Genomic DNA, 14,886 nt, shown 5'->3' on the forward strand with positions numbered 1-14,886 from the left:
TAAAGACAAAAATGACAAAACAGTCCTTTGGCATTTGGCCACGGCCCCTCCCGTGGGCTTTGCTGTTGACCACGTGGCATGTGACCTCAGCCACGGCCCCCACCGTCCCAAAGCAGCAGAGCTTCCTGTCCAGCCCACTCGTCTGTGTGTCTGTCCTGATTCTGCCCGAGGACAGGAGTGGCGGGTGTGGGCGTGAGGGCGCGGGCCGTGGTAGCAGGCGCTGTCCCGGGTCCAGGCTGGGGCCACTCGGTACCCCACCGTCTGGTGCAGGAGCTCCCGTCTTTCTTCTTGTCTGCACAGAGATCCTGTTCATTTTCTTCACAACGGCTTCCTTTCCATTAGGATTTTATTTGTGGAGCTGTTTCAGGTTCATGGCAAAGTTGGCAGGAGGTGCCCGGCCCCACACCTGCGCAGCCTCCCCTTGTCAACATCCTGCCCACGGGGACATTTGTGCCAACCTGTGAACCTGCCATGATAGGTCATCACTGCCCACGTTAGGGGTCTCTCCTGGTGCTTGCGTTCTGTGGGTACGGACACGTGCGTAAGGACACGCGTCCACATTATGGTGTCACACCGAGAGGCTTTGCTGCCCCGAGAGTGCTCTGTGTCCCCCTGTTCATGCCTCCCCACCCTCTGTCAACTGTCTGGTGAGAGAATAGGAAATGACCAACTCCACCAGGAGCTGCTCCACTGGGCCCCGCGTAATTCCTAAGAACCCCACAACATACGGCAAAGGCTGCGTGGGGAGAATTGTGTGCAGGTGTCTGTCCTTGTTAGTTCCCACCCACCTTGGGCGTGCTCTCCTCCCCGGAGGTGGGGGGGGCGGAGGCCTAGGCGAAGGTCCGGGCCAGCCCAGCACGTCGGCCGTCCCACCGCAGAACGCGTGTCACCCGTGATCCCTGTCCCAGACTCGCCAGCACACCACACGCGGCCGGGTAACCTCCCCTGTGCTCCCCCTGCAGTCCTACACCACCTGCGCCCTGGGGATCCAGTTTGTCGGGTACGTGATGATCTGCTTCTCGGCCACCAACTCGCTGTGCTCTGTGCTGTACGGAAGTCTCTCCCAGCACACGGGCAGAATCGCTCTCTACGCGCTGGGTAGGTGGACCCGACGGCGCCCGCGGGTGGGAATGGTGGCGGGTGGACAGCGGGGCGTGGACGGGGGCCGAGCTCAGCTCAGCCAGGGGGTGTGGGTTGAGTGTGCGCGGCAGGCGGGGAGGCTTCCTGTCCTCGCCTGGCGGGACAAGACTGTGTTCTAAGCACGCCTCACCCTCTGTGTCTCTTGGGAAGGGGAGAAAGAAGAAGCAGAGACCGCGTGAATAATAAGGGCACTGACGAGACTGTGACCCGGGCGCCCAGTCCGGGCTCCCGTGTCTGCAGCCGGGACACAACGAGGAGGGGAAGCAAGAAGCACTAGTCAGCGTGCACCAGGGGCCGCGGCATCGGCATAGGTTTTCCCCTTTCATCCTTCCGATCGCCCTGGGTGCACACTGCCCACTTTACAGATGAAGAAATTCGGGAACAGAGGAGCGTGGCGAGTACGCCCCAGGCCACACAGCCACGGCGAATGCAGTAGGCAGCTCCCTTTTCTGCAATGTCAGAAGCTGTTCCATGCTACATTGTAGTCAGAGACGCCCCAGTGTCCGCAGGAATCATGAGGCCAGAACTCTCTCTTTTTTTTTAAAGATTTTATTTATTATTTGACCAAGAGAGAGACACCGCGAGAGAGGGAACACAAGCAGGGGGAGTGGGGGAGGGAGAAGCAGGCTTCCCGCCGAGCAGGGAGCCCGATGCGGGGCTCGATCCCAGGACCCCGGGATCATGACCTGAGCTGAAGGCAGCCACTTAACGACTGAGCCACCCAGGTGCCCCTAGGCCAGAACTCTTGACACCGGGGTAAAGTCAGGAGGAAGGAGCCTGGTGGCTCTGCCCACCTCTCTGTTCACATCAGCACCTGCTGGGGAGCCCAGCGACATCCCCATGCCCCCAGCACTCACTGAGAGCCCAGCACTCCCTTCCGCCCCTTTGGGTCTCCTCAGCTGGGGAACCATGACACTCCCCGCAAGGCGCAGGGGCTCATCTCCCCAGCCCTGCCTGGACGGTGAGGGGCCGAGGATGAGCAGAGCATCTCCCCCCACCAGGTGCGCCCTGCCGTGAGAGACTCTGAAGGGCACACTCGCGGGTCCCCCCTCCCCAGGTGCGCCCTGCCGTGAGAGACTGTGAAGGGCACACTCGCGGGTCCCCCCTCGCCCCCCATATGCACCCTGCAGTGAGAGACTGTGAAGGGCACACTCGCGGGTCCCCCCTCCCCAGGTGCGCCCTGCAGTGAGAGACTGTGAAGGGCACACTCGCGGGTCCTCCCTCCCCCCCCCAGGTGCGCCCTGCAGTGAGAGACTGTGAAGGGCACACTAGCCCGTCTGCCGGCACTTTCAGTGTCAGAATCCAATTGAGGAAGGCTGTTTGGTGTTTCCAGGAAATGTTTCCAGGAAAGATTACTTATATGTTGAAGCAAACAAAGCGGTTCCCTGAGCGTCACCTGGTCCCAGCCTCCCCTGGGCTGCGCTCACTTCCTGCTGGTTTCTGCCCTCTGTGCCCACAGGCGCGGTCACCCACCTGTCTTGCATCATCGCCCTCTTGCTGTGGAGACCTCACCCCCACCAGCTGGCTGTGTTCTTCGTGTTTTCTGGCCTTTGGGGCGTGGCCGACGCCGTCTGGCAGACACAGAACAATGGTGAGTCTCCTCTCGGGGGTCCCTACCTAGGCCAGCGTGGGGGACACGTGGTGGGCGGAGGACCCGCCATCCCGGGGCCCCCGGGGGAGGTGACGCACCAGGCAGCAAGCCTAGAGCAGGAGGCAAGCAGGGGGGCCAAGGGTGCTCCAGGTGCCTACGTGGGTTTGAGCGTTTATTCAGACCCAGAACACAAAAGAAGGAAATCAGCCGCGGGTACAACTTTCTTCCCTAAGAATGGTGGCCCCCTCGTGGCTTTCTGTTTGAAGAGCTTCCCTGAGCAGTGGCCCGGCCCACGTGCTAGATGCTGGAACCATGGGGCTGGAGGGGCCTTCTAGGCACAGTCGGCCCCGATGGGGAGAGAGGTGTGTAACCCCTGAGTAGAAGAGCAGGCAGGTCACTGTGACAGCGACCAAGCAAGGGGCATGGGAACCGGGGTGCAGTTTTCTGGGGAACTGAGTTGGGGGCGGGAGGGGCGGTCAGCCGGGGCTTGTCTGGAGGTCAGGCCTGAGTGGGGCCCCGCCTGGCTGTCCTCGGGCAGGGCTGCAGTGTGGGAGGCCATGGGGGGCCGGGGGGAGGCCGGGGCTGGGAGGGAGGCTGCAAGTCTGAGACCACGGTGCAGAGTCTGTGTCCCGAGAGGCCGCTTCCTGGTTCATAGAGCTGTCTTCCTGCTGTTCCTCACGTGGTGGGAGGGACAAGGGAGTGCTCGGGACAGGCGCATGAGGACACAGATCCAACTCATAAGGGCTCCGCAGTAAGACGTCCTCGTCCCCCAGAGGCCCCACCTCCTAACACTGTCACCATGGGGTTAGGCCTCACCCTATGAATCTGGGGGACACAAGTGTTCTGGCCGCAGCAGATGGGACACGCCGAGGGGACAGGCTGGGCCAGGGTGCTGGGGGTGAGGCGGAGAGGATGGGGGCCTGAGGGGGGCCCAGACTGCCTGGGGAGGGGTCCAGCTTTGCTCAGTGTTGGTGCAAGCAGCAGAAAGGGTCCAGGGGGGAAACGACAAGGTCCGCTCCATCGGGTTATGGGGGGACAAGGGGCTGCGGGTTCACTTGGGGAAGACAAAACAGAGCCACCCGAGAGGGCGCAGTGCAGAGCAGGAGGCCAGGGGAAGCGGGTCGAGGCAGGACGCGCCCGGGCCAGCTGGCGGGCAGGGCGTGAGGCCTCGGGGCAGCGTCCCCAGGGTGGGGGGATGAAGGGCAGACAAGCAGAGGCCGAGAGAGGACACTGCTGGGGGACTCGGCTCTAAGAGGTGGTTGTTTATAGGGTTCACCACTCACCATGATTGCTTTAGATGCAGAGTTGGGGACCCTGATGAGGACAGGGGAGATGGGGGGCCGGGGCCGGTAAAGGACAAGGTGGGGGAGCTGAATGAGGACTTGAGGATGAGGATGAGGGGGACAGGAGGACAGAGGGGTCCCCCTTGGCCCGGAGGAGGGCTGCCCTTTTTCGGGGGACCAAGGGAAGGGAGTGGGAAGGAAGAAGCTCAGGGAGCCTTGTCACCACGGGGAGAGGAGTCAGCAGGGTCCCCACGGAGCGCCAGGCAGCAGCAACCGCGACAGACAGCGTTACCGAGCTACACGGTCAGCCTTGGGGACGGCGGACAGAGCCTGCCAGCCAGGCACGCTCTCCCCCACACGCGTGGGGCCGCAGAGCAGAGCGCGGACGCCGGGGCGCTTGCGCGGGCGGGCTCTGAGGGCAGAGCTGGGATGTGGGTGCAGGCCCAGAGCCCCGCCGTCCTGTTGGGCAGTCTCGGGAGCTGGCCGGGAGAGTGGGGGGGGTGAGCCCGTGTGGAGCCGCCTGGTGCCCCGAGGCTCAGCCGCCCACAGAGCGGAGGACAGGCGGTGGTGACTTGCCACCAGTGAGCTGACACAGGACACAATGTGGGGCAGAGGCTACCCGAGGTCGAACCAGGCGATGGGGGTCTGTGTGGGGGACACAAGGCCCCACGGGGCTGGGCAGCGAGAGAGACCCAGCGGAGGAGGGGCGGGGGGCCGCACAGGGGTCAGAGGGCCTGGCCTGACAGCAGGGGCGCCCAGTGCTGGGCTGCCGGATCCAAGGCTTCTGGACGGGGTGCTGTGCACGGACGGCGCACTCCCGCTACACGGGGGGCCGCCTGCGGGAGGGACGTCCAGGTCACCATGCAGCGGTGGTCCGGGTGCGCAGTGAGTGGCCGGAGGCTCAGAGCAGGGGTCCCGCAGGAGGCCGGCGAGCCCCGGCGGCGACCGGAGCGGGGGGCCTGATGTGGGAGTCTGCGGCAGCCGAGCGGTTGGGGTGTCTGGGGGGCGCCTGTGTCGGCCGTGGGCCGCGCTCTCCACGGTGAGACGAGCTGAGGGTGTCGGGGCTGCCACTGGGAGGGGGGCAGGAAGCAGGGGTGTGGGTGGCACGCATGCAAGGCCGCTGACCGAGGGCTTCCATCTGAGGAGCTGACTGCGAATGACAGCCCTGAGTTTCCCACAGGCCCGTCTCCAGCCTGGGACAGGAAGGGGGTGCCGGGGGCCCCAGGATTTGGCTCCGAAGAGAGCCTCCTCCCCTCGTGACATCACGGCCAGCCCCGTGCTGGGAAACCCGTGGGGGCTAGAGAGTGGGTCAGGCCAGTCCGCAAACAGCACGAGGGCCGGGGCCTGGCCGCTGCCCCTACCGCCATGGTGGCCTCAGTGTCCCTGCGGTGGCTCCTTCCTCACGAGCCGCGTTGTGGCCAGCTCACAGAACAGTTGGAAAAACATCTTCGCACAAATCCGGTCTGCTGGATTCAGGCGTCCGGGCTTCCCGGCCTCCCTACCGCCTCGGGGGCACAGGTGGCTTTCGTCAGCTCCCGAAGCAGGTGACTGACGAGTGTGTGACTCCGAGCCGTGATGGAATGTGGTTGCAGCGGTGACAGAAACTGTTCACAGAAACCCGCAGGGTCACTCCAGAGAAGTACTGATTCCACGAGGAACGGTAGTCGGAAGCACCTTAGCTTTCTGGGCAGTCCAGAACTGTAAAGCAGGGACAGGTCGCGTCACCCGGGGGGCATCGGGAGAGAACTTCTCTCAGCCTCCGCGTGCAGGAGTGAGACCCGTGTGTTCCCGAGGACACGCGTGCGCCGTCTTGCCTCCCACGGTGTTAGCCGAGGCCGCTGAGCTCACGGGCAATTTTAAAGCATTTACACATTAAAAGCCAGGCAGGGGACTGGGGTACGGGGTCACATAATACCACATGCAGTAATGTTTCAGACGACTGCTGTGACCATGCTTGGCTTTCTTTCTCCCCGAGATGCAGGAATGATGACGGTTTTCACTGTCCTTTTCTTGCCAAGGACAGAAGAGCCTGGCAGGCAGAGCCCTGTCGAGATTGTGCGGACGAGGTTAGGTGAGGTCCAGCGAACACCTGGGATAGTCGAGCACAGGGGGTGGCTGAAGAAAGACTCCCTGGAATAAGGGTACTAATTTAAAATGAATTATTTCTGTCTTTATGTGCCGACAAAAAGTAACTTTTTTCAAGGAAACATCGGTTGTTGGGGGAAATTGTTCTTTTCATTACCTGAGCATTTCCTTTGGAGTCGAAGCCCGCAGTCATCCTCGCGGGGAGCGATGTTTTCATCACCCAGTCCCCTGCGGGCTGACTGCGCCGGGCTCCCGGCCACGCGGCGCGTCCTCGGGCTCCCTGTATTCACGGAGACTGCAAATTTTGCGTAGCTCCCGCCACACCCCCCGGAGCAGCTCTCTCTCATTTTTGTTTTTTTAAGTAGCGGGTTGGATTTGTCGTCTTATTCTCCCTGAACGTGTGTCTCTCATTTGGGAGGACACGTGAGGGGAGCCGCGCCCTTTCCTAATTAATGAGGCCGAACAGGATTCGGTGCAACTTAAGCCCCTCTCTGCCCTTGCGTCTCCGTTCAGAACCTGGCGTGGAAGCAGACTGGATGCCCGCGCGCCCCGGCCCTCCTCCCTGGGGCAGGGCTGGAACCGCTGCTCCACGGTCCCACGGGGCTCGGGGCGCCGGCAGCCTTGGGAGCCACGGATCTGGGCCACCGGCTCCAGTCTGCTCAGTCGCTCTGACAGTGCGGCAGAGAGGGGTGCTGTTGCCATAGCAACCCTTGCACACCAAGGCGCTGCGTTTGAGATTCAGAGTATCTGGTCTAAACATGCTCGCTTGCCCTGGTAGCCGCCGGAGGGGCTGTCTCAGGTTGATACACACAGAAAATCTGCCTGTGTCACATGCTCAGTTCACTGACCTGTCCTCTCCAAGCAAACAAGACTGCCCGAGGACAAGTCCACCCCTCATGCGCAGACAGGGGTCAGCCTCTGGTCACTCCCACCCGTGCCTTCCTGGGGAGGACGAGCCTGGGAGCAAGGCTTCTTTTCTTTTTAAATAAACCTTTTATTTTGGAATAATTTGAGTTTACAGAAAAGTGGCAAAGACAGTACAGAGAGTTCCCATGTACCATTTTCTTAGTTTCCCCTAATGCTAATATCTTGCAAAACAGTGGTATGTTTGTCAAAACTAAGAAATTAATGTTGGTACATGACTCAACTAAACTTTAGATTTATTTGGCTTTCTCCAGTTTTCCCACTTTGTGTGTCCCAGGGTCCCACCCAGGATCCCACCCAGGATCCCTCCCATGGTCCCTCCCGCAGTCCCATCCAGGGTCCCACCCAGGGTCCCCACTGCATTGAGTTGCCTCATGTCCTTGGTCTGATCTGTGACAGTTTCTCTTCCTTGTTGTTCATGACCTTGACACTCCTGAAGAATACTGGTCAGGTATTGTAGCATGTCCCTAGTTTCGGGTTGTCTGATGTTTCTCATGATTAGGCTGGAGTTATGGGCTTTGGGTAGAAAGACCCCAGAGTGAAGTGCTCTTCTCACCACATCCATCACTGACGATGTGAACCTTGATCGCTGGCCAGCCCGGTATCTGCCAGACCTCTCCAGAGCAGGGTTGCTGCTTTTCCCTTTCCACAGCCAATTTTGGGGAGCCAGTCACCACATCTAGCCAACAATCAAGGGGGAGGTAATTAACCTCCATCTGCTAGAGGGAGAGTCTGTACAAAAATCATGTATAATTCCTTCACTGGAAATATTTGTCCCTTCTCCCCAGTTTATTTAGTTATTTACTCAACCATTTGTCTTCATTACTATGGGCTCATGTGTGTATTATGTCCTTTGGGTCACAGTCCAATCGATGTTACTTGTTCTGTTGCTCTAACTGTTTTAGCTTTGGCCGTTGGGATCTTTCTGTTGGCACCTGTGTCCTTCTTCCAGCCATCTATTTCTGTTTTAGTACTTCCCTACCTCCCGGTACCACAAACTATTCCAGATCCATCTCCTGTGCCAGCACTAGCATCACCCGTTTCTCCACGGACCTTGGGTTCATTTGATTGGATAACAGCGGTAGAAAATAAGATTGGCGTGCTGGGCATGCTCATTGCATCTGAGATGACAAGGCTTCTGGGCCAGAGTGGGGAGATGGATGTGTGCGTGCTGACCCACATGCGCACATGTCTGTATTTCTGCATCTGCCTGTCCGTAGGGACCTCAAGTGAGGATGAGTCCACACTGGGGTCCCCGACTCCCCTCCAGCACCACGGGTTCATTCTGGCCCTCCCCCTGCTGATCCGTGACTTCCCTCTCTGACAAGGAGAAACCCGGCTCCCACTGTGCGCGCCACATTGCTTATCTGTTCAAACCTAGTCTACGTGTGTAGTGACTTCAGAATTGTTGAAATATGATTTTACCTACTTTGTTTTTCTCTTGAATGTCTTTCCCCTCTGCCCACTATGTCCCTAAGTAACTGTTGGAATTTGACACGATTAATGTGTTGCTTTCTTTATGTTCGGATTAAAATAGAATCCAGATCATGAGTAATTTCCTGAAAAGCCCGACTCGGTAATTTATAATCATCACAATCTAAATTTAATCTTGAAATCTAAAGCTGCCACACTATAGATCAAACACATTACTTTAAAATTAGCATTGCCATATTACTAGAATATTCATGGAATTGGGGTGTGTTTGCTCCGTATCTGCTAAGGGCACCCTTGTACCTGTTGGCCACAGATCATGGAAACACCTACCTCTCGCAGCCATTGTGTTTCAAACGTGGATCTTCCTCACTAGCATCTCACGTTTGATCCAGTTTTAAGTGTCACCCTCTAACAAAAGACAAGCGATCTTTATTTAGTGAGTTAGTTTTTATTTAAATTCCAGTTAGTTAACGTACAGTGTTATATTAGTTTCAGGTGTACAATGTAGTGATTCAACATTTCTATACATCACCCGGTGCTCATCGCAAATGTACTCCTTAATCCTCATCACTTGTTTAACCCAACGTCCCACCCTTGTCCCCTCTGGTCACCATCAGTATGTTCTCTATAGTTAAAAGGCTGTGTCTTGGTTTCTCTCTCTCTCTTTCTGTCTCTCTTTTTCCTTTTGCTCATTTGTTTTGCTTGTAAAGTTCCATGTATGAGTGAAATTATATGGCATTTGTCTTTCTCCAGCTGACTTATTTCAATTAGCATTATACTCTCTAGCTCCATCCATGTCATTGCAAATGGCAAGATTTTGGGGAAGCCTGGGTGGCTCAGTTAGCTAAGCATCCAACTTTTGATTTTGGTTCAGGTCATGATCTCAGGGTTATGAGATTGAGCCCCACTTAGGGCTCTGCACTGGGTGTTGAGCCTGCTTGAGATTCTCTCTCTCCATCCTCCTCTGCCTCACCCCTCCCCCCAAAAAATGGCAACATTTCATTCTTTCTTATGGCTGAATCATATTCTATTGTATATAAACAGCACCTCTTCTTCATCCATTCACCAGTCAGTGGACATTTGGGCTGTTTCTATAATTTGGCTATTGTAAATAATGTTGGTATAAACATAGGGATGCCTGTACCCCTTTGAATTAGTATTTTTGTATTATTTGGATAAATACCCAGTAGTGCAATTGCTGGATCATAGGGCAGTTCTATATTTAACTTTTTGAGGGACGTCCATACTGTTTTCCAGAGTGGCTGCACCAGCTTGCATTCCCACCAATAGTGCACCAGGGTTCCCCTTTCCCCGCATCCTCGCCAACACCTATTGTTTCCTGTGTTATTGATTTTAGCCGTTCTGACAGGTGTGAGGTGGTATCTCATCGTGGTTTTGATTTGCATTTCCTGATGATGGGCATCTTTTCATGTATCTGTTGGCCATCTGTAGAAAGACAAGAAATCTTTAAAATAACCTTAGGAGTTACTAAATCCCAGATCTTGTTATTAAACTCTCATTGTGGGTGTGCTTTCATTAAGGTGGCACTTCACAGCCTCGGACAACAAGGGCACCTTCTTCTTTTTTTTTTTTTTTTTTTTTTTTTTTTTAAAGATTTTATTTATTTATTTGAGACAGAGAGAATGAGAGAGAGAGAGAGCACATGAGAGAGGGGAGGGTCAGAGGGAGAAGCAGACTCCCCGCCGAGCAGGGAGCCCGATGCGGGACTCGATCCCGGGACTCCAGGATCATGACCTGAGCCGAAGGCAGTCGCTCAACCAACTGAGCCACCCAGGCGCCCAAGGGCACCTTCTTCTGAGCCTTCCAAACAGCCTCTTGTTTTCCCAAGCACACGAATGTTGTTTATGACGTATATCTGATCTTATATCTTTCTGATGGCCTCATCCTCCTGAGTTCTTCCCATGGTAGGCAAACAGCCGAGTAACCAAATCCAAGAACCTTCTGAGTGGTGACGTTTCCAGACAGGGTTGCATGAGACCTCGCTGCTGGCCTCAAACCAGTGCTGGAGAGGCTTCTCTTCCCTACGTCCCTCCCCTGAGAAATGTAGGGAGGAGGAAAGGGGTAAAGGGTAAGAACAGGATGAGAGCGGGCAAAGGAATGTGTGTGAACGTTCCACGTGGGCTCTCCCTCCCACAGCTGCCCATCCTGCCGGACGGGCAGTCCTAGCAAAATCCCTACAACTTTCCAGACTCCAGCTGCCCCAGAAAGAACAGTCTCTGGTGCAGATCATGGCTGGTGCCCCTGAGGCTGGGGGCAGACGTAGGGCTTGCTGTGCACCTCCCCCGCCCCCCGTGCTACAGGACCACACTCATATTTCTGTTTACCTCTTGTCTCATTCATGGGCAAACACGGCGCCTTGGCCTGTGCTCTGCTCCGGCTGCATGTCCTGTGTTACCTCGACTCCATCCCGGGGTGGGCTTTTGGGTAATAACTAGAAGGAGAGAAGACGAACAGGCAGCTCTCTTTGCGGTTACCCCGCAGGATGTGGGCTTGGGGTTTTACCCGTTGGCGCCCTACTGACTTCAGGAAGTCACTGTCCATCCACTGGTCCACTTGGTCATTCACTAAGTGCTTTGGCTGACACTGTGAGAGCATTGGAATTATTCCGGGTAAGAATGAGACACTTGGTGGGATGGCATCACGCAGAACCTGACAGAAGAACCACAGGGGGACCATCACCGGAGAGGTCTGGCAAAGGCACTTCCCACCAGGCCTGCCACATGCAAAGGCACAAGGCCCAGAAGCACGGTCAGTGGGCCCGAAGCAGGGGGCACGCTCCACAGTGACAGGCGGTGCCCTGGAGTGACAAGGTCAGGTCACAGAGGGACCTGCCCCCATGAGGAGAAGCTTGTTCTACCCCAGAGCCGGGCGGGGTCGCCGAAGACTTCCCCGAGTGGGAGTGACATGACATATTTACACTTTGCAAAGATCATCCTAGCTGCAATGTGGGGAGTAACACGGAGCAGAGTAAGACAAGAAAGGAGGAAATAGGTCAGTGTGGAGCAGACGAGAGACAAGGCAGTGAACAGTCCAGGCGAGACAGGTGGGTCACATGGAGAGGAGATCCAAACGTTTGGAGTCCAAATCCACTAATGGGCTGTGGGCTCCTCGATAGCAGATATCATGCCTTTTCATGTTGCAGGACTCAGTGCTGTGCCTGCCATGCAGTAGGGTGTAGACAGACAGCGGTGTAGACAGAGGCACAAGGGATCTGAACCCACAGTGTGTGACATGTGGGAAAGACCCGGCTTTGTTTCTAGACTGAAGAGAAGGAGGTAAGAGAGGGAGTCAGGCTGAAGGTGCAGGACAGGGGTTCCATGATGGGGTGAAGTCCCTGAGGGGACGGTAGCAGAGGGGGGCCTCTGTGCAGGGCCCTTTCTGGGTTACGGTGGATGGAGTGCACAAGGAGAGGTGTCCTTGGTGAAGAGGCAAGGCCATCAGCCAGAGGGGAGGGGAGGTGGCCCGGGCAGCTCAGGACGACAGAGCAGGATGGGCCAGCACTGGGCCTCAGCTTCCTAGCTGGTAACCCCGTCTGCACATCGGCCACCTCACTCAGCTCAGGAGATGGGGAGCTTCTGGTTCTCACCCAGGTATATCAAACATTTTACCATCCTGCAAACTGGAACAAAGATCATTTACTTTCATCTAGAAGCATTTATCAGACTGTACTATCCTGCTAGGACTGTCAACAGAGTACAACAGAGGGGCGGCTTAAACAACAGACATTTTTGTGTCTTACGATTCTGGAGGCTGGAGGTCTGAGAACCAGGGGTGGGCAGGCTGGCCTCTGCTGAGGCCTCGCTCCTTGGCGTGTAGACGGCTGTCTTCTCCTTGTGTCCCCACATGGTCGTCCCTATGTGCACATCTGTGTCCTGACCCCCTCTCCTTATAAGGACGCTAGTCGTGGGATGAGGGCCCTCTCTAATGACCTCATTTGCCTTAATCACCTCTTTAAATGCCCCGTCTCTGAATACAGTCACAGGCTGAGGTCCTGGGGTTAGGATTGCTTGTGTTTGTCTTTGCTTCTGGACTCCAGCGAAGGGCCAGGCCTCATCTAACCCAGGCTAGGCCTCCAAGCTCTGCTTCACTTTTCCACGTTCTCACTCCCCGAGTGATAGGCTGGACTAACTCCGTCCAGTGCTAACATTGCCTGAGTCCCGAATTGTATGTATAATGGTTCTTCACTGCTAACGAATGTCTCCAGACGTCCAGAATCCCCAACAGAAAACAATTCTGTCCTTTTAAGAAGGAAACGTTCCTGACTTTGTTGACAAAATTGGTCAGCCGAGAAGCTGCACTGCTTTCAGCAATAATAGAAAAAAACCATTTGAGGTTTTGCAGCAACATGTTCATGCCGTGTTTCCTCTGCAGCTCTTTACGGCGTTCTGTTCGAGAAGAACAAGGAGGCTGCCTTTGCGAATTACCGCCTGTGGGAAGCGCTGGGGTTCGTCATTGCATTTGGATACAGCACGTTCTTGTGCGTCAACATCAAACTCTACATCCTCCTGGGAGTCCTGAGTCTGACCATGCTGGCATACGGGACTGTGGAGTACCTGGAGGCTAAGAGCCTGGCCAGGCCAGCTGCCTCAGAACAGACAAAGCCAGCGGAGGGGGCGGGAGCAGAGACGGCCATGTGACGGGGTGTCGCAAGAGAGCTCTACCGGCGGGCCTCAGGCTTTATTATAGCTGATTCTTCACAACGGTGTCAGCAGTATTTAGCCGTCCTGAAGACAGAACATAGATCCATTTTTTTGTATAATTTTTTCCTATTCTAACAAGTTTTCAGTCCACCATGTCACCAGTGGAGATGGAGAGTATGCATGAAGGAATCCATTAATGTCGGACACAAAGAAGGAAGTTGAGAGCATCATCAGCCAACAGCAACTTGCTTAGGGAGAACCAACAGCTCCCACCTGTTGTACTCGCCGTCGTTGTTTGTGAAAATAATGAGTCGGACACTCTAATTTTACAAATGGGTAAACTGACATCCAAGCAAGTCAGCTGACTCCCTCTCAGAGTCAGTGAGTGACAAAGCAGATGAGAGTTTATGTCCCTTGAAGTTTACAGACTATGAGTTTCTAAATAAACGCAACTATATGATGGTCGTATCTCCCATGCAGATACTTTTATTCTGAATACTCACCTAGCTCACACACACCACGGTCATCACATAAGTGAGTTAGCATGCCTGCGACTACAATGCGTAAGGCTAACAACACGATAAACCTGGACCGTGGGCAGATTTGTTACCTGTTACACGTGCACCTTCCGATCAGGACCCACGTCCACCAATAGTCTATTCCCATCCTCGTCGTGTGTAACCCCTGCTAATGCTGGCTTCTGCCTCCTTCTGAGACGTCTTCCTTCTCCCTGGAGCTCAGCACCCTCTGGCGCCTCTGACGGTAGCCCTGGGATGTTTCCCTTTTCCCCCTTCACCCTGAGGTGCCATCTTTCCTCCTTGGTCCCTGCCCTTCACCAAGGCTGCTCCATCCGTGTCCCATGAAGGTGGCCCTTCTGCACATTCCCACACCTCCTGCTTCCCTGTGGGCAGCCCCCCTCTGACCCCAGCCTCCACCCCAGCCCAGCATTCCTCCGGGCCTTTAACAAAGTCCTATCATCTCCCTAAAACCTTTTCATGCCCCCCCCTTCAACGAGGCAAGTGTCTCCAGTCCCAGGGCGCACAGGAGGCTGCCAGGCTCCTCTCCAGGACACTCTGCTCCAGACCTTTGCTCACACGCTTCCTCGACCTTGAGAACCTTCCTGCCCCTCCACACCAATGCACCCAGCTTATGTGACTGTCCTCACAAGCCTAAGCAACTTATATTCTGTTGTATTTAGTTTTTTGTATGAGCATCTCCCTCAACTGAACCTTGAGCTCTGCCATGTCTGGGATACAATACCAGCAGGCACTTAGTGAATGTTTGTTGAGTGAAGAAAATCCATCAATAATTCAAAGAACTATTCACCCATTCCTTGGTCTCTCCATGAAATTCCAGCCAAACCCTGCCCCCCTCACCTGCTCCCGCAAGTCAATATGAGTTGAGTCTGTTAGCCTGGTCCTGTGGTTCCCCTCCGGCTGGCTCACTTGCTCCTCCACGGCCTCTGTGGACCCTCTGCCCACCTCGCATCCTCCTCATGTCTCCTTTGCTTCTGAAGGGAGGGGCCGGGCCTCCCCTTGTGTCTCCATCCGAATCATTTCTGCCCTCCCATCCTGCCTTCCATGACTTCTTGAAGCCCTCCATGGTCTCAACAAAACTGAGTCTTCATGTTCTCTGAATCTCGTGATGTTGTTTTCCCTTTTGCGTCACATTTGTCTGTAAGAACTCTTGACCATCTCCGAACACGGAGTTTCGGTTATTTCACAAAAACTCAAATGTATTTGTATAGAAGGCCTTCCACGAGGGGTAG

General features: G+C 55.6%; 1 protein-coding gene across 8 annotated transcripts in view; it reads left to right on the forward strand.

Annotated features, from left to right (window-relative positions):
- The window catches only part of UNC93A (unc-93 homolog A), a 35,421-nt gene extending 21,741 nt beyond the window's left edge, over positions 1 to 13,680 (forward strand). For all 8 annotated transcript variants that reach the window (XM_078054464.1, XM_036095692.2, XM_078054465.1 and 5 more), the window contains 3 exons: positions 963 to 1,098; positions 2,600 to 2,731; positions 12,850 to 13,680. In XM_078054464.1, the coding sequence (XP_077910590.1) occupies positions 963 to 1,098; positions 2,600 to 2,731; positions 12,850 to 13,115 (534 nt within the window). In that variant the 3' untranslated portion in view covers positions 13,116 to 13,680. The remainder of the gene's footprint in view (positions 1 to 962; positions 1,099 to 2,599; positions 2,732 to 12,849) is intronic.
- The last annotated feature ends 1,206 nt before the right edge of the window (positions 13,681 to 14,886 follow it).

Source organism: Halichoerus grypus, chromosome 9, assembly GCF_964656455.1.
Source record: "Halichoerus grypus chromosome 9, mHalGry1.hap1.1, whole genome shotgun sequence".
Taxonomy (NCBI): domain Eukaryota; kingdom Metazoa; phylum Chordata; class Mammalia; order Carnivora; family Phocidae; genus Halichoerus; species Halichoerus grypus.